Source organism: Neovison vison, chromosome 1 (genome assembly GCF_020171115.1).
Source record: "Neovison vison isolate M4711 chromosome 1, ASM_NN_V1, whole genome shotgun sequence".
NCBI classification, from domain to species: Eukaryota; Metazoa; Chordata; class Mammalia; order Carnivora; family Mustelidae; genus Neogale; species Neogale vison.
Genome location: NC_058091.1, coordinates 46,060,684 through 46,085,354, shown reverse-complemented (window position 1 = coordinate 46,085,354; position 24,671 = coordinate 46,060,684). Strand labels below are relative to the sequence as shown.

Here is a 24,671-nt window from a genome sequence, read left to right as displayed (position 1 = left end):
CCAAGGTATCACCAAACCAACAGTGAATTTTCTGGTTTTGCCTCTCAGTGCAGCCTGGCTTCCCCCCACCCTCATCTGTAATCAACTGGCCTTGACTTAAAACACAGCACAAAAGCTAGAAGTGAAACTGAGCTCAGACAGAAAGAGGGCCAAGAGAAGCTTTCTTTTTCTGGCCCAAGAATCAGGAAAGGAGACTCTCAAAGATCACAGAAGCGGGAAATCCATTATTATCTTTCATTCTCTCCAGCCCCAGCCCCCCGGGAATCCCATAGTCAGTGACGGGGCACAATCACCATACATGTCTAAAATTGTAAGAAAGGAAAATCATTCTTTTTAACCAGAAGAGCAATGGTCCTAAAATCATGGATCAAATGTCTGTTGTATTTTTCTCTGTCTTCCAGTCACTTGGTCCTAAGTACAAATGCAGGTAAAGAAAGCATACTGCAGAGCAAGGAAACTAAAGGCCTAATTTTCTGGCTAGTGGGCTTGGAAGGGGGGACCTCAAGGAGACAAAGTATCAGCAAGATCATAGAAGGGAATTCAAGAGAACAATCCCATAAAGTTGTATATGAACTCCCGAACTCACCTCTGAGCTACACATGTACAGATCTGATCTTAAATAGTCTCACAAAGGATTTGAAAACTAAACTATGGTGTAAATCACTGCACAGAACCTAGCCTGGCCACTGGGCAGTACACATGATGGAACAGATCCAGATGGCACTACAAAGTGGCTTTGAAAATGGAATACTGGAACCACAAACCACAGAAGATGGGTCCACCTTATGAACCGATCTAACCAGGTTAAAAATTAAAAATTAAAAAGAACAGTACTCCCTTTGGGGTTTAACCAAAACCTAAAATCTCATAATATGTGTATGTATAGGTTATATGCAAAAATTACTCAGCAAAGAAACAGGAAAATGTTTACTTTCAAAGGAAAAGAAAATCAATAACGATACAGAGAATGGAGTATCAGACAAAGATTTAAAGTTTTTGTAATCATACCCCAAATCATAAGGGCAAAATCTTCTGAAATGGTGGGAAAATAGAATGTCTTAGCCAAGAAGTTATGCTATAAAGAACCAAATGGGAGTTTTAGAAATAAAAAATAAAATAACTAAAATAATAAATTCATAGGATAAGCTCAAGAACAGAATGGAGATATAAAAGCAAAGAGTCAGTGAACTTGAAGATGGATCAACCAATCTGAAAAACAAAGAAAAAAACAGGAAAAGAAGTCAGAGTCCAGGGACCCTTGGGACCATAACAAAAAACCCAACATTTGTATCAACACAATGCCAAAGGAGAGGAGAAAGAAAAAATATTTGGAGAAATAATGGCTAAACACTTAACCAATTTTGGCCAAAGATGTAAACTTACAAATTCAAGAAGCTCAGCAAACCCCAAGAAGATAATCTAAAAACAACAACAACAGCAACAACAACCTAAATCCAGAAAAATTGTTTCAAAATGCCAAAAACTAGAAACAAAGAAAACATCTCTAAAGGAGCCAGGAAAAATGACCCATTGCAAGTATACAATTTGAATGACTGCAGATTTCTCACCAGAAACAAGGGAGGCCAGAAGGAAAAGGAATGATAATTTTTTTTAGAGATTTTTTATTTATTCATATGAGAGAGAGAGAGAGAATAAGAACAGGAGCACAGGGTAGAGTCAGTGGGAGAGAGAGAAGCAGACTTCCCTCTGAGCAGGGAGCTTGATGCGGGGCTTGATCCCAGGACCCCAAGAACCCAGGACCATGACCTGAGCCAAAGGCAGACCCTTAACCAACTAAGCCTCCCAGATGCCCTGAGGAATGACATTTTTAAAGTGTTGCAGGTAAACAACTGCCAACCCAAAATTCTACAACTGGTAAAAATACTCTTTGGAAACAGAATTGGAATAAAGACATTCGCAGATGAAGGCAAACTGAGACAACTGGTCTTCAGCAAATCTGCTCTAAAAGAAATGCTAAAGGCAATTTTTTTTTAAAGAATTTTAAAATTTATTTATTTTAGAGAGAGAGACAGCATGTAAATGAACAGGGGAGGAGCAGACGGTGAGGGAGAAGCAGACTCCACTGCACTGAGCATGGAGCCTGACTCAGGGCTCAGTCTCACTACACTGAGATCAGGAACCGAGCTGAAACCAAGAGTCAGGCACTTAACCGACTGAGCCACCCAGGTGTCCTGTTAAAGGCAATTCTTTAGATGGAAGAGAAATGATACCTGAGGAAAACCTAAAATGGCAAATATCTGGGTAACTGTAACAGGTTACCTTTTCCCTCTTAAATTCTTTTAAAATATGTATGACAAAGATAACAAACATTAAGTTATTACATCAAAAATTTTTTCATAATAACTCAATAGCAAAACAAACAGACCAATTAAAAAATGGGCAGACTGAATAGACATTCTTCCAAAGAAGATAAACAGATGGACAACAGATACATGAATAGAATCTCAGTATCAGTAATCATCAGGAAAATGCAAATCAAAAGCACAATAAATCACATCATACCTGTTAGAATGGCTATTATCAAAAAGACAAGAAATGACAAGTATTGGTGAGGATGTGGAAAAAAGGGAACCCTTTATTCCACACTGTTGTTGGGAAGAGAAATTAAAAATAAAACTACCATATGATCTAGCAATTCCACCTCTGGTTTTTTATCTACAGAAAACAAAAACACCACATGGAAAGGATATGTGCACCCGCATGTTCACGGAAACATTACTTGAAATTGTCAAGATATGGAAACAACCCAAATGTTCATCAATGGATGAATGAATAAAGAAAGTGTGGCACATATATATGTAACGTAACCTTATTCAGCCATAATAAAAAAGAAAGGAATCTCACCATTTGCAACAACTTGGATGGATCTTGAAAGCATTACACTAAGTGAAATAAAGTCAGAGAAAAACAAATATATATGGTCTCACTTACATGTGGAATCTAAAAACAAAACAAGCTCATGGATACAGGGAAAAGACTGCTGGTTTGCAGAACTGGGAAGTAGGTGGGTAGAAGAAATGGGTAAAAGTATTCAAAAAGCACAAACTTTCAGTCATAAACAAGCCATGGGGATCAATGTACAGCATGGTGACTATAGTTAATAATACTGTAAACATAAAGCACTGGGTGTGGTACAAAAACAATGAATACTGTTATGCTGAAAAAAAATAAATTAATTTTAAAAATAATAATAATAATCAAAATAATAAAAATTTAAAAAGAAAAAAACAAAAAATAAAACCTAAAGAATACAAATAAAAAATAATAATAATACTGTAAACACTGTATTGCATATTTTAAAGATGCTAAGAGAGTAAGTCTTAAAAGATCTTATCACAAGAAAAACATTTTTCATAACTATGTATATGACAGATGTTAGCTAGACCTATTGTGGTCTAGCTAACCAATATATACAAGTATCAACTCATTATGTTGTATACTTGAATTAAATTTAATGTTATATGTCAATTATATCTCAATTTAAAAAACTCCATGTAACGTATGGCAATGTAAGTGGATTTAATAGTAATAACTATAACATAATCAGAAGACAGTAATAAGACATGATAATAAAGTTTCTACATTCCAATTGAACTGGTAAATGGTCATTTTAAGGAGACCAAAAACTTATGTATAGCTTAATTCTTAGAACAAGTACCAAAAAAGGACTATAGAAAGAGATACTGTCAAAAACTCAAAGATAAATTAAAATGGAATATTCAAACAATATAAAAGAAGACAGGAAAGGAGAAATAAAGAAATGAGACAGAGGAAACAGATAGGTAATAATAAAATGGTGAACAGAAATCTAGACATACCAATAATTATATTAAGTGTAAATGGTCTAAAGACAAAAAAAATAAAAGAGTTATTATCAGAAACTGACAACAGCTACAAGCTAAATTGATTAGATCATTACCATCTCTCACCTGCATGTTCCTGTAAAGATTAGGAAATGTCAACTTTAATGTGTGACTCTGTATGTCACTATTTCCAGCTCTTCCTTTTAACTTACGTTATTGGATCTTTCTAACCAGTAATATCTGTATGTTTTAATTAAAATTTGATTCTCAAAGGATAGTTATAATACTGTTTTCCATTTTCCCAATTTCTCAAGTGAATTTTCTCATTATTTGGTAAAACAAATTTCCTAAGAAATTTGAGGAAGGAATTCTTACAGGGAAACAGTTTTTGTCCCTTTGATATGTCCTGCACTGACAACAGTATTTTAAAGTCTGCTAGTATGTGTTTATTTCTCTTTGCATGTCCTATAGCAGGGTCTTTTTTTATGAAGGTAGTTGCTGTTATTTGGTGCATAGATATTCATTGCTTTTTAATCTCATTCAAAATTGTACTTTTCAGCATTATAGAGAGTATTGTGTCTCACTTACTGTTTTTTGATATGGATTCTACATTGTCTGATGTCAGGTATAACCCTGTTTGCATTTTCCATGTCTTTATTTTTATCTTTTTATAGCATTTTGTTTTCAATATACCTCTCATCTATAGCATCATTTGCTTAAACTTTGTGAAATGATCTGAAAATAAATTTATTAATAGGTGAATTATTCTCATTTATATTTACTGATACTGATGAGGGATAGAAACATAAAATATTCATGTTTAGCCCAGAAGTCTATTCTGCTGCCAGAGGCTATTCGAACATTGATAGTTCCAATAAGGATCAAAAACATGCTGGTGGCTAAATTCTTTTTCTTTTTTTTTAAGATTTTAGAAAAAGAGCACATGCATGTGCACAATGGGGAGGGGTAAAGGGAGAAGGAGAGGGAGAATGTCAAGCAGACTCCCTGCTGAGCACGTAGCCTGATGCAGCACTCCGCTCCCGCAACCATAAGATCATGACCTGAGCCCAAATCAGGAGTCAGATGCTTTACTGACTAAGTCACTCAGGCACCCTTGGTTGCTACATTCTTAAAAGGTCTCATGACTTCCTGGATTATCTCATCAATAGTTAATATCAAACTAAATGATAAACACCAGAGAAATCTTGTGAAAGTAGTTTTATGAGCAGAAATTCAAAGAAGACATTTATGATTTAACACTTCTTGCACTCCCCTATCCCTTAAGTACCAAGCATATAACCACCAGCTTCATACATTAAAAGCGCAGCTCTTTTGCTCATGGATCCTGTCCCCATGCTACTCAAATAAATTTACCAAACAGCACTATAAAATGTCTCAAGAATTCTTTCTTGACTATTGGGTTTGACAACCCCACAACAATATGACCAATATATTTACTCTCAATTCTGTCACCATTATGTTACAGTTATCAAATGTACAAATCAAGTATAGGATTTTGAATAAGTAAAATTTTAAATGCTTACAAAAATGCTCATTAACCAAGTTTTGTTTTTCCTGGCTCTGAGCAACCAAGTCAAGACTTATTGTTTTGCTAACTAACCAAGATCTGCTACTATCAATAACAATAATGTTCTCATCATTTCAAGATTATTGGTTTAAAAGATTACCTCAATTTGGACATGTAGATAGAAAAACAGGAGGTTGGACCAGCACCACCAAGGCAAACTAGAGGTTCATATGTACAACACTAAGACACAGAAAAGAAAGTTATCTCTAAAAATAGTAGTGAAAAGAAAGTTACTCTCTAATAACAGTAGTGAATAGTAGTGAATGCACTACTTAAGAAAGTTATGCAGGGGCGCCTGGGTGGCTCAGTGGGTTAAAGCCTCTGCCTTCAGCACAGGTCATGATCCCAGGGTCCTGGGATCGAGCCCCGCATCCAGCTCTCTGCTCAGCAGGGAGCCTGCTTCCTCCTCTCTCTCTCTCTCTGCCTGCCTCTCTGCCTACTTGTGATCGCTGTCTGTCAAATAAATAAATAAAATCTTTAAAAAAAAAAAAAAAAAGAAAGTTATGCAGCATAATTTTTTTTAACTCTGGATTGTGATTCACTTTAATTTAAAAGATTTTATTTATTTATTTGAGAAAGAGTGTGTACACAAGTGGGGGAGGGGCAGAGGGAGAGACTCTCAAGCAGACTCTGTGGGGCATGGAGCCCAATATGGGGCTCTATCTCACCACCCATAAATCACAGTCTGAACGGTAACCAAGAGCTGAATGCTCAACCAATTGAGCCACTTACACACCCCTCACATTAAGAAAAACAAAACAAAACAAAACAAAAAAACCGAAATAGAATAGGTACTACTAGAATGCACTAAAGCCAGGAAAGTATTGTATTATGATACTTTGTTCCAATTATGTATGTATTAGTTTGCTAAGGCTGCCATAACAAAGTACCAGACTAAGTGACTAAAACAACAAATTTATTTTCTCACAGTTCTGAAGGCTGGAAGTCCAAGATCAAAATGTTGGTAGGGTTGCTTACATTCTGAGGCTTTTCTCACTGACTTTTCTCTTTGTGTTCACATCTTCCTTCCTCTTCTTGTAAAGACATCAGCCATATTGAATTAAGGCCCACCCTAAAGACCTGGTTTTAACTTATTACCTCTTAAAGATCTTAGCTCCAAAAACCATTACAGTGTGAAATACCAGGGATAAGTACTTCACTACATGACTCTTGGGAGTCATTCAGCTCATAACATTCACTTATATACATACATCATATATGTATGCTCTGGGTCACAATCAAAAAAGTTTTAAAAGACCTTCTTAGAGGACTCTGAAGAGACAATTCAAATGTATTAAATATATTCTAAGCTTAAGGGGTCTATCCCTGATTTTATAAAAGAGTCTTAGGACTCCACCAGTCTCCAGATTTCCAGGCCTTTCTGAGGCAGTTTATAATTTAACTACCCCAGGGATACTCATAATGCAATTATGAAAATTCGTCTGAACATGTAAGTACTTTGCTGACAGTCTCAATCAACATTACCTGATTAAAAAAATAACCTTAGTGTTTTAGACGTTGGGTTTATTAGTATAAAGCTCTAATAGTTATATTTCCATGTTTTTAGAGACTAGGATTCATTATTATATTGATTTCCCAAGCTACCAGATTAAACTATAGACACTTAAAGCCATACTGTCTCTTTCTTCTCTTAAATCTCAAAGGCCTCAAATATCTTAACAGTTTAATCAGTAGCTAACCTAGATATATTTTTAAGGCCCGAGGGAAAATATTGACGTTTTAAATTCTCTAAATTCACTTAAAACAACAATTATCCTTTGTTTAAAATGTATTACTTCATATGCATTAAGCTAAAAACAGGACAAACTAACATATACGCCATAAAATATTTTAAATATCATTTTAAGAATACAAACATTCACATTTTATATTTAGGCCCTATGTCCATGTCTAAGAAAATTTCTTAATCACTTAGGTTGGAAACATTTTCAAATTTGTTCTACTTAATTGCAACATATCTTACGATTTATTCTGGATCTATATACTATCATAGTTGGTTGAGTTAGTTCAATAACATAAAATAATGAAGTAACAAATGGGCCAAATCAGGGCAATCTTGAATCTCTCACATTATTTGGTCATGTCAATTTTGAAAACCATTGGAAAACAGTCCAAATATTTGTTTTGTCAGAATAACGATTTTTTCCAAAGTCAAACAGAATCAAGTAAAGGCTGGTTTCACACCACTGGAACTTCTAAATTTCCTGTCTCTGCAATTCACTCCCTCTTTTCCCAATAATTTTAACTAGAAAAGCATACCTCTACCTTTGTCTAACAAGCCAAGTTCTTTCATACTTCCAAGCCTTTACATACTTTGAACAGAGTGCTGAAAAGCAAAAAAACTTTTCTTTTTCTATTTCTTCACAAATACATGCTTTATACGTGGCATTCTGTGAAAGTGTATGAAAGATTGCAAAGGTCATGTGATGTCAGTCAAGCTCAATTATATGAATCTGAGGGTAAAATATAAATCTTCCTTCCCCAAAGAGAAGATATATTTTTGTTTTGTACTACAAAATAGAGAAGGAACACAATCCTATCATCCAAAATTCAAGAGAAGGGAGTTAGTATACTACAAAAATAAGTACTTTATAATTGCTCCAGCTATGAGCTCAGACTTTGTATACAAAAGTAATGTATTAATAATGATAGGACTAAAAGACTTCCTGTTTTTAGAATATATAATTTAGAAACAATATTCACTATCTCAAATAATCTTTTGAATATCTGAGTGAAGAAGCAAGGTAGAAACCGTATTACAACAGAAATGTAAGTGCACTAACAAGAATCTTCTTCATTGCTATATTCTTTGAACCAGAATATGACCTAGTATAGTGGGTTCTGAACAAATATTTTCTAAATAATAAAATATAAAATAAAATACTAAGTCACTAACTTAAACTGGATTAAAATGCCTAATATATAACAGAGTGGTATCTTTTGGAGATTTATTTGTAGGTCATGTTATTATTTAATATTAAAGACATGAAAACCACATAAGCACAATCATGATAGAACTATCAATTAGAATTTTCTACCAATGCTGGAGAAATAATGAATGAAGTTAATCATTTTATTTTGTAAGGACAGTAACCGAAGTCAGTTGAGAAAAGCTCACTCAAAGTCTCACAACTGCTAAATGGAAGAATTGGGACTTATGCTTTCCTCTAGATACAATATCTTGGAATGTTCATTCCACTACATTGCATTTCTCATACTTGCCCAAAAGTTAGAAGGAAATTAGAACACAAAAATGAAAAAATCTGACTATCTTCAGTATTTCCTATCCTCCATATCACCAGTCTCAAAAGTCCTCAAATGAAACTCATCTTTCTATTCATTCAAGCACAGTATTTTGATTTTATGCTACCCTATACTACCACTGTTGTTTGAGGTACAGCAAAGTAACAGGTATGGAGGCGTATAGGTACATCCAAATCACAATGGCATTCCTATCAGTGGGGTTCCATTAAATAATACATCAGTTTTTCATACTGTTGAGGCAATCCAGAGAATTGTAGTAGGTAAAAATTCCTGGATGATTAACTCTGATATAGTTTACACTGAAGAAAAAGAGGAGGTTTAAGGTATCTTTCCCTCATAGTCACGAGACATTTCTCTCTTTTCCCTACAACACCTCCAACTAGGTCTTGACATACCGAGAAACAAACATTTACAAATGCACTTGCCCAGAAGCTCATTTTTTATATTTAAAAGTTAATAATGCTGGCCAAACAAACTTCAATAAGTCACTAACTTAAACTGGATTAAAATGCCTAATATATAACAGAGTGGTATCTTTTGGAGATTTATTTGTAGGTCATGTTATTATTTAATATTAAAGACATGAAAACCACATAAGCACAATCATGATAGAACTATCAATTAGAATTTTCTACCAATGCTAGAGAAACAAAGTAAATGAATACATTCAGAAATAAAAAATAAGTGATTTTTATCGTGTGTAAAATTTTAATTTTGAAGAGTGATTTTATGAAACATTATTAGTCACATGAATATTCCTGAGAAAAAACGTGAAATACAACTCATCTAAATCAGAAGGTATCCTTAAAAATCACTAACATTAAACATTAAATTAGATAAGCACATTTAACACAAAGAAAAGCACCTCAAAGACAGGGCTATGTACAGAAAGATACTGAATCTCATAAATGTGAGGTACTTTCCCAAATACTATGATGCAATCCTACCAGAAATTATGTAATTTGAGTATAAGCAAATAGTAGGAATCATATTACCAATAAAGAACCTTATTTCTCTTCAGTTTTTATAATTTTCTATTATTTTTTTAATTTGGATCACACCTACTGTTAACCTTGATTTTACCAAGACTAATCACCTCCTTAAGGTTATGTAGCAAGTAATTAAAATTTCATGGATGATCAGGTTTAAACCAAATTCCAACTATTCTTCTGTATCCATTATACACTGTATAATGTATAGAGTCAACTGAGCTTTAGAATTCAGTCCAATTTACTTCCAAGAAATTATATTAAACAGGATAAATGTCTTAAAATAATGTTCAAACTACCACTCTAAAAGCTTTTTGCTTTATATTTTTTAAGCCTTTTGCTTTAAAAGCTGAGTACTGTTTAAAAAACAAAAGAAATAAAAATGGTTCATTCATTCATTAAATAAACACTTATTCAAAGCCCAATGAGCAAAATTCTGTACTAAGTATGATTCCTGACAATCAAAGAAAGAAAAAATAAATAAAATACAGTAAAACACAAAATGACATGATACAACTGGATACATATAAATAGAGGTGTCAAGTAATGATAATAGAACTGAGATAATTAGGAAAGTCCTCCCTAGAGAGATCATTATTTAATCAACTAATGCTGTTTTAATTGTAGGAAATTACACATAGGCAAAAAGGAAAGCATTTAGAGATTTTGCAATGTATTTCAAGTGGAAGACTTAATTGGGGGACTAATGAGATCAATTGGGGTAAGATAGTAAACCTGACAAGACTGATTTTACATTCAGTGTAATAGGAACTATTATAACTCCTTGGATGACAGAAGAGTAATGTGAGGAAAACACTAACTGACGACGGTATGTTTCTCATATCTACATGTAGGACAGACCATAACACTGAAAATAAAACCAGCAAAACTGCTGCAGTCACCCAACAGGTAAGGTGATGAAGGTCTGTGTTAATATGGCTGAAGGCGGCTTCGTGTAGCCAGATGACAGGCTGGAGTTCTAGAGAGCATGATCTACTTGCCAAGGTTCTCATAAAAATCAATAAAAATTCCTGGGTTATCAGTAAACTTTAAAGCGAAGAGATCTTCAGTGCACGGCAGATCAAGACATCCCACAGCCATAGTTTCAATGGTACATGAAAGGCAATTCTGTGACTTCTATGAGGCGCCACACAGCTACCTTAGAACTGAGTAAGAAAAGTAAAGCTTATTTCTTTAATCATCCCAGAGTTGGTGAACTAGATTTTTAAATCCAATCTGACACCTATGCAGACAATAAAGTTCTGTTATAAATTCAAAAATGCATATTATGCTGCACCCTTCAACTTGGTGGAAGATCTCTGTAATATTATTGTTAAGTAGGAGTTAATTCTTCTTAGTGAACAGGAGCCAAAAAGATTTCAAGAACATACATTCCTGATGCAAACAGTAAAGGCATAATGACTCTTGCTCAGTGATTGCCTATTCCATCTACCCACTCGAAACACTCATACTTGCCCATGACTTTGGGAAATTCAAACAGGTTATGCCACTCATGCAGTCCTTCTTGGGCGACAACCCATTATTTGGTCATAAATTACAGGAAGCAGATACATATGAAAGTCACAAACTATTCTGTCACATCAGATTTTACCTTTTTTCTACTGAAAATAGACCCCAACCTGCAGAATAATAAAAAGAAAAATCAAGCTAGCAATTAAATTTTTTGAAGAAAAAAAATAAGTAGAAACTACTCAAAATTTCACGCTTTATGACCACAAATATTGAATAGCCCCATTTTGTAAAAGTTACCTGTTACCACGAAATCAAAAAGAACTCACACTAGCTACTTAATTAATTAAAAGGAATCACAAGTCTTCAAGCCATTAATAATGATCAACAAATCACCAGCAATGTGACCAGAAGGTAAGAGCTGAGGTCCAGTTTCTAATGAGAAAGAGCATCTACTATAGAGATGACCAAAATGACTAACGAGATCTCTGTGCCGACTGATGCCATTCCCCATATCCTAAAGAAGGGTAGGTCAAGAGCACAGGTCCACAAAAAGAACAATCTAGAGACAAACCTGGCTATAACATAAGTTGACGGCTTAGTATCTATCTAAGCAAAATTATAAATTAGGTATTTTTCATTTGAGAGAACTACTGGGTGTTTACACTACCTAAGTGAGGAAAAATGAAATGTCACCAGGATCTGGAAAAGGTTCTCTAAACTCCACGGAATTCTTGTTTTCGTAAGAGGTCTTTAAAACAACAACAACAACGTTTTAATTTCCAGAAGGCCAGATTCAAAAAACAGGACTGGCTTTACCCACAGCCCCGAGTCTAGGGAAGCATTCTGCACAAGGCCACGCAAAGTGTCCAAGGCAGAAGCCACCCACCACGCATTCCCAGCCTCTTCTTCGCGTCGCTCCAGAAACCAAGAGGCCCTGACATCGAGCTTGTTAATGGGATCGGAGCCTTTCAGAACGCATTTCTGCCGGGATGCACCAGCAGGGCCACTTCTCTCCAGAGCAGCCTCCAGCAATTGCCACGCTGAGGGGAACCGGTAAGTGGGTGGCACGTTCAGGCTGAGCTGGCAGCCCACCTGCTGTCTTCACCCAAACAGCAGTTCACGCACTCCGCCTGATAGTACTTTCTCCGGCTTGGCTCCCGAGAAGCCAAAAAGTACTGTAAACAAGTTACATCTTCTTTCCCCAAACGGGATGCCGAGGTGCACCAGCACCGGGCTCCCATCACACTGAGGGGCGCGGCGCCTACCCGGCGGCCCCTGCATTCCGCGCGCACGGAGGGCCGCGGGTGCCGGGAGAGCCGGCAGAGGGGCGAGGCCGAGTCCGGGACCCTCCGCGGGCCTGCGTCCGAGCGCCAGCGGCCGCTGGGCCGCCAGGTGGGCGGCGGGCTCACCTTGTTGAGGTGGGGGTTCCGCGTCACGGCGTAGCCGCGCTGGTGGGTGTGGCGGCGGCGGGGTGCTGCGGGCTCCATGGCGGGCGCGCGGGTGGGCTGCGGGGCCGGGCCGGGGCGTGCAGCGCGCGGTGCAGGCGGCGGTGGATGCTGCTCGGGCGCCCGCGCTGACTGCGGCGGCGGCGGCGGCCGCGCTGGGAAAGAGCCGGCGGTCGGGGGCGGGCGTGGGTGGCGAGAGGGGGTGGACGCGGCGGGAGGAGCCCGCGAGAAGCCGGTGTCCCCAGCCGGGCAGCCTGCGAGAATCGCTGAGTCATGGCAGGAGATCAGCCGGGCCGGCGAGTGAGGAGGAGGAGGAAGAGCGAGGCTCCGGCGGCGCCGCGGGGGCCCGAGGGGAGGCGGCCGCGGCAGTTGCTCCCTTCCACCCACAGGGCTTCTGGTCACAATCGTCCTCGCCCGTCGCTGCGTGGGGCGTGCCTCCGTTGTTCGGGGAACGCTCTAACCCCCCGGGACCTACGCGGGCAGCAAGGCCAGGTTCCCCCCGCGCGCCCCGGTGGCCTTGTGGCTACCGTCGCCCCTGGCCGAGGGGAGCCCGTAGCGGGAGCCCCCAGGGAAGCTGGGAAGGAGCGAAATGGAGAGGTGCAGGCAGACACAGCGGCTGCGGGACCAAGGGATGGGAGCCCTGACGAAATGGACTCGGGGGCTGTTTGCGGAACACCTCGACTGATGAGACTCGGACCGCTCTGTCCCTTTCTTTTAGGGGGGCTTCGAAGCTCTGTCCTCCATCCCCAGGCCGGCCGCGCTCGGGGGCCAAACAGAGCCAACCTTGACCCAGAAACCAGAGACCAGAGTAGAACTGGGAGAAAGGAGAGTGTGGAGCCGGGACACTGAGGGAATCTGTAGAGAATCAATGGGAGTATTATTTTAATATAATTAAAGTAAAAGTCAAGGTGTGTTCCGATGAAGATGTGTTAGGGTCCACTGAACGGTTCCATTGATCTTGTATATAATTTTGTGAGAGTTAAGAAACCAGGATGTTAAATGAACCTCTTTGAATATTAATGAGTAACTCAATCTTTAAGGGCTTCAGTTTCTTATTTGGTCAAAGGAGAGGGTCAGAATAAATGATATTCCAGCACTGAAATTCTGTTATTATTGACATTTAGACTTGAAGTTTCAAGGAATGGAGGGGCAGTTGGAACCAAGCCAAAAGGAGATTGTGACACGCAAAAACCGCTAAAGGTTTCTGTGTCCCCAGTTTCTTTTCTAGGTTAAATAGGATCACTAATTTCTGCCCTATTCATTTCTACCTCATGATCGTACAAAAGACAGTATTAGGGATTAATTAGGGGTTCGTTTTATATTGCCATAAACTAGACACCCATCTAATGTTTTATGATACTTATCAGAAAGATTACTACAACTGTATTTTTGGGCCACACTTCCATCCAGAAGCTTCTTGGGCCTGTTTTTTGAATTCCTTAGAATCATTGGTTTCAAGGGAGAACATTTTATTAATGAGGAACATTCAATTGGCATCAGAGTTCTTTAAAAACATTCCTTGCGTTTAAGCAACCCTTTTCACCAGGAATGCTACAATCCATAAATATTTAACCCTACCTGGGAGACCTGAGAAAAAGGCATGCTTTACAAAACTCACTCCTGGGAGTTAACTGAGGCATGTTACAATTAGAGTGCTTTATCAGAAACAGAAACAGTTTAATTACAGGCCTAGTAAGCAACATAAGATGCTGAAGAAACAAAAATGTCAGTACACCGGAACCTTATTACAATGCCCCTCGCATAGAAGTTACCTGTCTATGTTAACTGTCTATTCCTGTTTCTATGATGTATGATGTACAGATAAGAAAGCTGACATAAATATAGGGAGAAGCTCAAAAAGTATGCAGGCTCTTCCCCCACACCATCACTACAAAGGAATTACAAGATCCTGTCAGTGCAGGTAAAGAGAAGTAAACATACAGGAGATGTGAATTTATGAAAGGAAACCCAGTCATCTTGAATGTTAACAGTATGGGGCCTAACTGGGAGAGCCACTTTGTATATTCATGTGCAGTTCTAAGATAACTAAGAAGCTCTTTTTCCGTGCACATGCTATCCAGAACATCAAATTTCAGGTTTTTTTACTTGTTTGTAAGGTTAGGTTTTAATGTAAAAGCAAAACAAACCCAAAACTTTGGAAAAGAGAAAAAAAAAAAACTTGTTTTAATTTTCCTCTTATGAAACTACAGTTGTGCAGTCAGCTCATGATTGGTAATGTTAAGAATGGGTGAGATTCACAAACTAAGGGATTAGAACCTGTAAGTTTCTGTTACACAGGTGAGAACACTGTCAGTCAAAATAAATTTTTCTTACCCAATTTGATGCACAATGAACTGTAGTCATTAAAATAGGATTATAGTTTTCTGATCTAATATCATTGAGATTAAGTACTAAAAAATTCAGGAAATATAGCATATACAGCATTTCAAGTGTTTTACTTTCGTGGTAAACATAAAAGAACATACAGCTCCCACAAGGAAGGATTAGTCTACATTATTGGTGTATATTTGCAAAACATTTCAACACCACGAATGTTAAGTTTCAAGACAGGCATTGGAAATGTTTTACTTTCATGAGGATAAAGATAGTCTGATAGAAAGATGTGGCTATAGGATATCAAGTAACAAGCTTTCATACAGAAAGCGTGTTACTGCTATGTTAAATAAGTGATTTTTAAGTTGAATACCTCGAGATGCCTGGTTCTTGATGTGTTTCTGCATGAAGGGAAGACCTTCAAACTTTTGAGGTTTTAATTTGAGACTTCCAGTGTTCAGCCTATTAGGAAAAAGTCCACCAGGAGAGCTGACCCCAAAATTTGAGAATTTAGTGTAGGCAGTTGCTTCCTTGGGATGGCCAGCCCCAGGGTAATTGCCAACCAAGGAAAGAGTTGGCTTTTTGCCTGCATTCTGCAGTGAGGATATGACTTAGGTTCTCAAGTGGCACTCTTTAACAAGGGGACATCAACAAAAGAAAAAGTTTATTAATGTTTGCAGTGCGCATCACAGCCAAGAAACCAAAAGCAAAGAATAACTCAAAGCAGCAGCTTTAAACTATGGTCTCTATGGGATCTTCAGCAAAGAACAATACATTTATAGAGAAATGACAGCACGAAGGAAAGCAGTTTTAGGCTTTCAAAGGCAGCAAACTAGAAAGGTAAATATATGGGAAGAAACTAACAGTAAGCTTTGTTTCTTGATTCCTCTTCCCCAAAATAGTTATTTTGGGATGACTTACCCTGGTTTCCTTCACTGGGTTTTATAGCTGCTTCTGAGGAGTCCCTGATGTACCAGGCTCTAAGTTATTGGTATCTGAGTATTGTACGTGAAATGGGTGTAGGAGTTATTTCACTAGAATGTTTAAAAAGATGTACCCTTATATTATTCTTTAAGCAAAATTTTATGCAAAAGCCCCAGAATGTCTGGAGCCCTATAGAGCTGTTTGGTTTTCTTTTTTTCCCTGAGGAAAATGGTCTTACTCTTTAACAGTTAAAAGCATTATTCCCATTAGAGATAATATAATATCATCTCATTCTTACTATGCACTACAATCATTACAATCACAAAAACACATATTTGTATGTACGTACAGACACTGCATGGTGACTGATTCTGGAATAAATTCATACACGAAGCCACAGCTTGTAGAGATCATTTATTTCTTAACTGCTCATTTATACCTGAACAAATTTTCATTAAGTATGTTATTAATTTTCCAATGACATAATTTGGTTGTAATATTTTATCTGGTGGAAGTGCATTTGAAAAAGATGCCAGCTGTTTCACTTACTTTAACACTAGTATATTCTGGATCATGTTATACAGTACTTGTATAGAAACTTAAAAAGATATATTTCCCATGAGGAGACAGTTGGTTTGTAGCATTGGTGTGTATTTACAAAAACATTTTAACACTACAAACATAAGCAGTTTCAAGGTGGGACACATGAAAATGTTTATACGTTGCAGAAGTGATGCAGGTGTACCTTTAACAGAGTTAAAATGGAGTCTGGAGACAATGAAGGGAGAGTTCTCACTCAGTGGCACTCTAGCAGCTTACTTAGCATACCTCCCCGGGAAGGCAGAAGATTCTCTCGCCCAGCAACAGCCCAGCCAGTGAGAAACCACATGACCTTAGCCAATGAGACGCCCTTGCAACCTCAAATTCTCCCTCTGCTCAGATGAACTTTTGTTCAAAGCAATCCCTCCCAATTTCCTTCTTTTCTCTATATAGGGATACTTTTTCCTTCCTTCTTGGGACTTGCCTTATAGTTTGCCCTAATTTGCAATCCCAAATTGCAATTCCTCTGCTACTCCTAAATAAAAAAAATTTTTTTACTGGTTAAATAACAATTTTGTTTTTAAGGTTGAGAAAATTTATCAATGAACTGCTTGATACCTATCATTTCCTGGTGACATGAACCATGCATCATGCCTTCATAGGTTTTTAAGGTTAAATTGGTTAGATTTACCAATTTTTTTTTTACCTTCCAGTAGTAAGAGAACCAACCATTATGGAAAACAAAGAGTGGTAATCTCCATGGCACAAGAATAAAAATATCTGTTAGCCTTTGATAGGACTCCATGGAATGAAAGCCCACAGGGGATGTCAGTGAGTACAGGGATAGCTGCCAGCTTCTGGTGTGTGGTCCAGCAGTACATAAAAATAAAGCTCTGCCCTGAGAAAATCCTCCCCAAATAATAATGGTAAAAGGAATGCCATCCTTCACTCATGCTCTATCAAAGCTTTCACATTTTCTCCTAACTCCAGGTTCACCCTCCTTTGAATCTGGTAAGAGCCCAATAATGTTAAACCAAGAAGGCATAGCCATGGTCAAAGTTAATGTAACAGGCATAATGGGCACATGTAGGTAAATAGATTTGATACATGAACTTCTGATACCTGCAAGGTCTCCTGCCCGTCCGTGCCCAGTATCTCCATGGTGGGAAGTCTTACAGACATCAATGGTACTGCCTGGTGAGAAGCTGGAAGGAAAGTGGAGCCTGTGAACTGTATCTACTCTAGAAAGCACAGTTTGAATATCATGGATCTAGACCAGTGGTTTTCAATCTTTATCCCATTTGAGAATCACCTGGAGAGCTTTAAAAAACACTCTTGAGTGGGCCAAAGAGTTGTTGATTTCAATGTCTGGGATTGTAGCTTTAGCACCAGGAATTTTTGCCCCAAGCTCCCCCAGATGATTCTAGTTTGCAGCCAAAGTGAGAACCATTGGCCTAAAATAATGGTTCTCAACCTTTTGCATCGATCAAAATCAGTTGGAGGGTATGTTAAAACAGGGCCCCACCCTCAGAATATTTGATTCAGTAAGTCAGAGGTAAGGCCTGTAATTTGCTTTTCTAGCAAGTTCCTAGGTGATGTTGATGGTCAAGTTACCACATTTGAGGACCACTAGTATAGAGCAATGTTATCCAACAGAAACATAATGTGAACCACATATATAATTTAAAATTTTGCAGGGAGCCATGTTTTTTTTAAAGTAAAAGGAGACAGGGGCATCTGGGTGGTGCAGTTGGTTAAGCACCCGACTCTTGGTTTCATTTTAGGTCATGATCTCAGGCTCTTGGGATCAAGCCCCAAGTCTGGCTCTGCAGTGAGTATGGAGTCCACTTGGGACACTCTCTCCCTTTCCCTCTGCCCCTACCCCACTAAAATAAAGCTTTTATGTAAAACAACAACAACAACATAAAAAGAGAGGTGCCTGGGTGTCTCAGTCAGTTAAGTGTCTGCCTTCAGCTCAGGTCATGATCCCAGAGTCCTGGGATTGAGCCTTGCATCAGGCTCCCTGCCCAGTGGGGAGTCAGCTTCTCTCTCTTCCTCTCTCCCTCCCCCTCATTGTGCTCTCTCTTTTAAGCTCTCTCAAATAAATAAATAAAATCTTTTTAAAAAAATAAAAAGAAACAGGTGAAATATATTTTAGTATATTTTATTTAACCTAATATATCAAAAATACTATGTCAGTGTTATCAATATAAAAATTATTAGATGTTTTACCTTTTTTTTGGACTGTTTTGAAATCTAGTGTATTTTACACTTATAGCACATCCCAATTTGGACACCAGATTTGTATTAGAAATACTTGTTCTGCACTTAGATTTTATAAAATTTTACAGTTGAAATAGTAGATACAAATACCCAAGTTGTTGCAAACATACTTAAAAGCTTCCAATGACTAAACTGAGTATACATTTTATATTTAAATTAAAACTAAACAAAATTTTTTTTTCTTATTTGAAAAATATGTTAAGACTATTTACTGAAGGGGGCGCCTGGGTGGCTCAGTTGTTAAGTGTCTGCTTTGTCATGATCGGGTTGTGATCGCTGGGTCCTGGGATCGAGCCCCCACATCGGGCTCCCTACTCTGCAGGAAGCCTGCTTCTCCCTCTCCTATTCCCTGTGCTTGTGTTCCCTCTCGCTCTCTCTTTCACTGTCAGTTAAATAAAATCTTAAAAAAAAAAAAAAAGACTATTTATTGAAGGTCAGTCATTAATACTATCTACCTGTTTGTACAATTTCATATTGTTAATACATTGTGCTTCCCAAAGTTCAGATGCAAGCCAAAGATTTAAAAATCAGATTACATTTTGTCATAGAATAATACAACAAATGCTTCCAGGGTATCCTCTTAATGCCTCCTTTAACACATAATGGCAGAAATATACAAAGAATCAAAGAGTGATTCCCTGCAGGGTTTGTTTGTTTGTTTGTTTTGTTTTGTTTTGTTTTTGAAGACCTCATGTATTTGAGAAGGGTGGGAAACACAATTGGGGAAGGGGCAGAAGGATAAGCAGACTGCTTGTCAGGCACAAGGTCCCAGGACCCCAAGATCATGACTCAAGCCGAAGTCAGATGCTTAACCGGCTGAGATATTGGACGCCCTTCCTGGCAGTTTTTAAAAATAAGATGTTTCTGAATAAAATAAAATGTTTCTGAATAAAATAGCAGACAAATTTCAATTTGTCTCAGTATTCCATGAGTAGAATTCTCTTCTATATATGCTCTCTGAAAATAGATGAGCAATATAAAGATTTAGTTTCCAACAGATGTGAACTATATAACTTGCTTTAGAAGTCAGAATCAACTACAATCACATTTGGTTTTAAATAATTGTTTTCATCTCACTACATAAAGGACATTCATACAATCTTTGCATTAAAAAAGAAACCATGGGAATATTTCAAAATGTAAAATATAGTTCAGATTTTCTCTACTAAATTTAAAAATAACTAATTCTAAACTTAAGTGCTCTGCTCAAAATTTTCCAATGGTACCCCACTCATGCACAGAAGCAAAGTTATTAATGACTTACAAGAACCACCACGATCTGCCCCAGTCCCCTATCTCTGTGGCTTTGTTACCTTTCCCCTCCTTTCTTACTCTGTTCCAATTATCACTGACACCCCCCTTCCCAACAGGACAAGCACATTCCTGCCTCAGGGCCTTTGCTTTTGCTATCCCCTATAACTGGAACACTCTTCACGCAGATCTCTACATGGCTCCCTCAGTCCCTTCAAGTCTTTGCCTAAATGTCATCTGGGACTTCACCAATCATCCCACATAATAGGACAATTACTATCCCTTCTTCTCCAACCTTCTTTACTCTCTATCATTCTTCCTTACTTAACTTTTCTCCATGTAACTTTTCACATTTAAATATAAAATGCAATTCACTTATTATTTGTCATCTCACTGCCACCACCACTAACATGTCAACTCTCTGACAGTGATAATTTAATATTTTTTGGTCTTTTCTACAGAACTGTACACTTTTATGTTCCTGAACTCTACTTAAGCAACTTTTCTAACTTATTTCACAATCTATTTACTTATATACACACTTCTTTCACATGTACAATTTTTATTTGACTGTCTCCTTTAAGTCTTCAGCATAAAGGGAACAGATCATGTCCTCTTTGGCAAAAGATTTATCTGGAAATAACTAATGAGTCATTAGAATTGGAGATAGAAACTTCATTGTTGCAATAACTGGTGAAACAGCCTTTCAAATAGCTGTTGGACTTCAAATCACTCTTGAAAAATTGATGTTTTCAGAGCGCCTGACTGGCTCAATCAGAGGAGTGTGTGACTCTTGATCTCAAGATATTGAGTTTGAGCCCCATGTTGGGTGTAGACAATTACTTAAATAAATAACATTTTTTAAAAAAATTTGTGTTTTCAGTATTCCTCTAGAATGACCTAAATTTGGTTGAGGCTGTTCTCCTATCAATATTCATTTGGATTGTGCAGTTGCATAACGTTTTAGTACCCTGTAGAGTTATATCTGCTGTCAATAAAGTACCTATTCATGAATTGCATGTATTATATTATTTAAACCTAAAAGCACAACTACTTTGAAAAAGATCCAGTTCAGTGATTTTTTTCATTTGATTTCACTGAATTAAAATTTTACTACTTTCTTAAATCTGTTTTTTTTAAACCAATAAATCTAGATAAAAACCAATTCCCATCATTGTCATGAATGAATCTGTATCATTCCTTGCAAGTAGTTTTTAGTGGAGCAACTCACCCATTTGTTGGAGTGATTTTTTTAAAAATTAAATTTATTTAAACTAAAAGAAAAAGAGAAACAGTTCACCTATTTCCCCCCCGCTACAGACACATAAACACACCCCAACCTCTGGCAACCACTAATCTACATCTATAAGCTTGGTTTTATTGATTGATTGATGATTCTACATATAAAAGTGATCATATGGTATTTGTCTTTCTCTGTCTGGCGTATTTCACTTACCATAATGTCCTCAAGGGCCATCCATGTTGTTGCAAATGGCAAGATTTCATCTTTTTAATGGCTGAATAATATTTCATTTTATCTGTATATGCATACATATGAATACCACATTCTCTTTTTCCATTCATCAATCAGTGGAGACAGGTTGTTTCCATATCTTGACTATTGTAAACAGTGCTGCAATGAACATAGGGATACACAAAGCTTTTCAAGTTACTCTTTCATTTTCTTTGACTAAATATCCAGAAGTAGAATTGCTGAATCATGGTAGCTCTATTTTTAATTTTTAATTTTTTGAGGAACCTCCATACTGTTTTCCACATTGACTGCACCAATTTACACTCCTACCAGCAGTGTAAGAGGATTCCCTTTTCTCCACATCCTTGCCAACACTGGTTATTTCTAGTCTTTTTGATAATAGCCATTCTAACAGGTATAAGGTGCTATCTCATTGTGGTTTTGATTTGCATTTCCCTAATGGTTAATGCTACAGAGCATGGTTTTGTGTAACTGTTAGGCATTGGTATGTTTTTGAACGTTGAATTGAGGGTCTCATTTGTGCTGACCACATTTCAAATGCTTAATAGCTACATGTGGCTAGCGGCTACCAAATTAGCACAAATGTAATCCAATGCATTTGGGTTCTTAAATCAATGTTTTAAGTGACTGAAGAGGTCAAATATACATATCCATATTTTTGTCATATTCCCTCACATAGTCGTTTGTCCCTTAATTTATTCAAAATGGTTATTGAATACTTAATATACTAAGCCTTAGGCTAGGCACTGATAAATAGAGATAGACTTATGAGGAGAAACAGCTAGTACACAAGTAAAAAAGTTGATAATTACAAAACATGAAGTGTGAAAGAAATTAATGTGCACCTCAGCAATCAGTAACAGGAAGACTAGTTTAAATATTTATAATGTTTCTTCAACTCTATCTTTTCGTAACACTCGGGTTGCTTTTTATGTTAGTACTTGAGAATATTTCTGAATGACAGTGTTTCTTCAGGTGTCGCTACAGATAACATCAGTAAGGCTTTGGTTACATATGTATAGCAGATTTGTTCCCAGTGGAGTATTTCCAGAAATATTCCATTAATTGGGGCACCTGAGTGTCTCAGTCGGTTGAGCGTCTCACTTTCGCTCAGGTCATAATTTCAGGGTCCTGAGATCGAGTCCCACACCAAGCTCACTACTCCGTAGGAAGTCTGCTTCTCCCTCTCCCTATGTTGCTCTTCCTGCTTATGCTCTCTCTCTGTGTCAAATAAATAAACATGTTAAAAAAAAAAAAAGGAAATATTCCATCAACTATGAAAGGAGAAACGCAAGTAATCATACAAGTAATAACTAATGTTCCTGTCAAAGAGGTTAATGTTAAAAGTAGTAATTTGAGGGCACCTGGGTGACCCAGTGGGTTGAGCATCTGACTCTTGGATTCGGCCCAGTTCATAATCTCAGGATCCTGGGATTGAGCCTCCTTGAGATTCTCTCTTCTTCTCCCTGTGCCCCCCAACTCCTGCTTGTGTGCGCAGGAGTGCGCATGTGCACACACACACACATATACACACACTCTCTCTCTCTCTTTCTTAAAAAAAAAAAAAAAAAGTAGTAGTTTGGGATATAGACTTATAGACTCTGGAACCAGACTTTCCAGGCTCCTATTCCAGGTTCTCCCCTTCCAGCTTGTTTGCCCGTGTTATATGACTTAACACCTCTGTCTCCTTAGGTGATTTATTCTCAGTAGCACTAACACTGCATGAATATTTCTCAAATGAAAGCAAACAGGATAAAGAAATCAGGCACACTATACACTTAGCTTGAACTTTTAAAAAGAAAATACTATCCATTCACCATCACTAGAAGAAATTAAGTGTCCCAAGAATATGATTTTTACTTAGAATTTCAGCAAACAGATGTTTTGGGAGAATTGAGACTTGACGGGTGTTAATACTAATCCTGGGGTATTAACTAATGCACAAGATTCTTTGCATATTTTGTTCTCATAAGTAAATAAATATTACTTGGAATTGCCCATTTTGTTTAAGTTTCGTGTTTTTAAATTTGGAGATGAAGGTGCTTGCAAATACAGGTGAATCCACAGAAGTTCTTGAAGTTTATTTTTTTTTCCCAGATATCATCACAGTATAGCTTCCATTATCCATCTTTTATCCATCTCGATTAACTGTCTGCATGTGAAGCTCACCACGCAATTGCCCCTTGTACCTGCGCCAGCCCAAACGTCTTCCTTAAATGGAGGAGTGATAGAACTGTTCAGGTTCTACAAGAAGCAAAGAAATTACATTACTAAAAACTTGGAAAAGCTTGTAGGGTATTCTAGTAGGGGATTGGTATGTGACATGTTGCTCCAAAACTTAGTAGCATGAAATGATAACTGTTTGGTTATCTCTTGTAGATTCTGTGCGTTCAGAATTGGGGAAGGGCTTAGCTGGTTGGTGCTGGCTCAGGATGTCTCCTGTGGTGGCAGTTAAAAAGGAGCTGAGACTGGGAAAAAGTATCCCTGGAGAGGCTGGGGGTTGTAGAAGGACCACTCTCCTCTCTTTCCCTCCCTCCCTTTTCATGTAATCTCAGGCTCTCCGTATGAGGAGGTCTCTCCCTGCTGGCGGGTGGGAGCTCCTCACACACAGCGGGGCCACCTCAGGACAGTGAAGTGACTTCTGTGGAACTTGAAGACTTCCAGAACAAGTATTTCAGAAAACAGGATAGAAAGTGACTTTCCTTTTGATTACCTGGCCTTCGAAGTCACATAATGTCCCATACTCTGTATCCAGACAGTCACAAAAGCCAAAGAGGAGCGCCAAATTCACATGTAAGAAGAACTTCAGGAATAGGAAATGTGCTGCAGCCATTTGGAAAACACCATCTGCCACACAGGGGTGAAGAGATCTATTTACATTTAGTCTCATCATCATATACATGTATATCATTAGTTTGCCTGAAATAGGCAGTGGGTGGTGCACTCGACATAGACAAATTATCGGTACCAATGTAAAATGTGCATAGGTAAACAAGTTGAGAAAAATTTATTCCAGAAAAGCCAGAAAATTTATTTATTTATCATATTATTTATTATTATATATTAATTATTATTTATTATTTTATTTTATTTATAGTAAACAAATAAATGTATTTATTTATTATTACTTATTTATTTATTATTTATTCCAGAAAATTTAGAGGTATTTCATAATTCAGTTTACATTCAGGCCCTATCCCTTACTACATCTTTAGTGCATCAGATTTTGGAGTCATTGGT

The 24,671-nt window shown here is 37.6% G+C and overlaps 1 protein-coding gene and 1 pseudogene across 1 annotated transcript in view; both read right to left on the bottom strand.

Annotated features, from left to right (window-relative positions):
* Positions 1-12,680, bottom strand: part of ME1 (malic enzyme 1) — a 184,473-nt gene extending 171,793 nt beyond the window's left edge. Inside the window, exon 1 of the mRNA XM_044246382.1 lies at positions 12,569-12,680. Within this exon, the coding sequence (XP_044102317.1) occupies positions 12,569-12,646 (78 nt within the window). The 5' untranslated portion in view covers positions 12,647-12,680. The remainder of the gene's footprint in view (positions 1-12,568) is intronic.
* A 4,302-nt stretch (positions 12,681-16,982) lies between these two features.
* On the bottom strand, positions 16,983-24,333 carry LOC122891399 (annotated as a pseudogene).
* Positions 24,334-24,671: the final 338 nt, after the last annotated feature.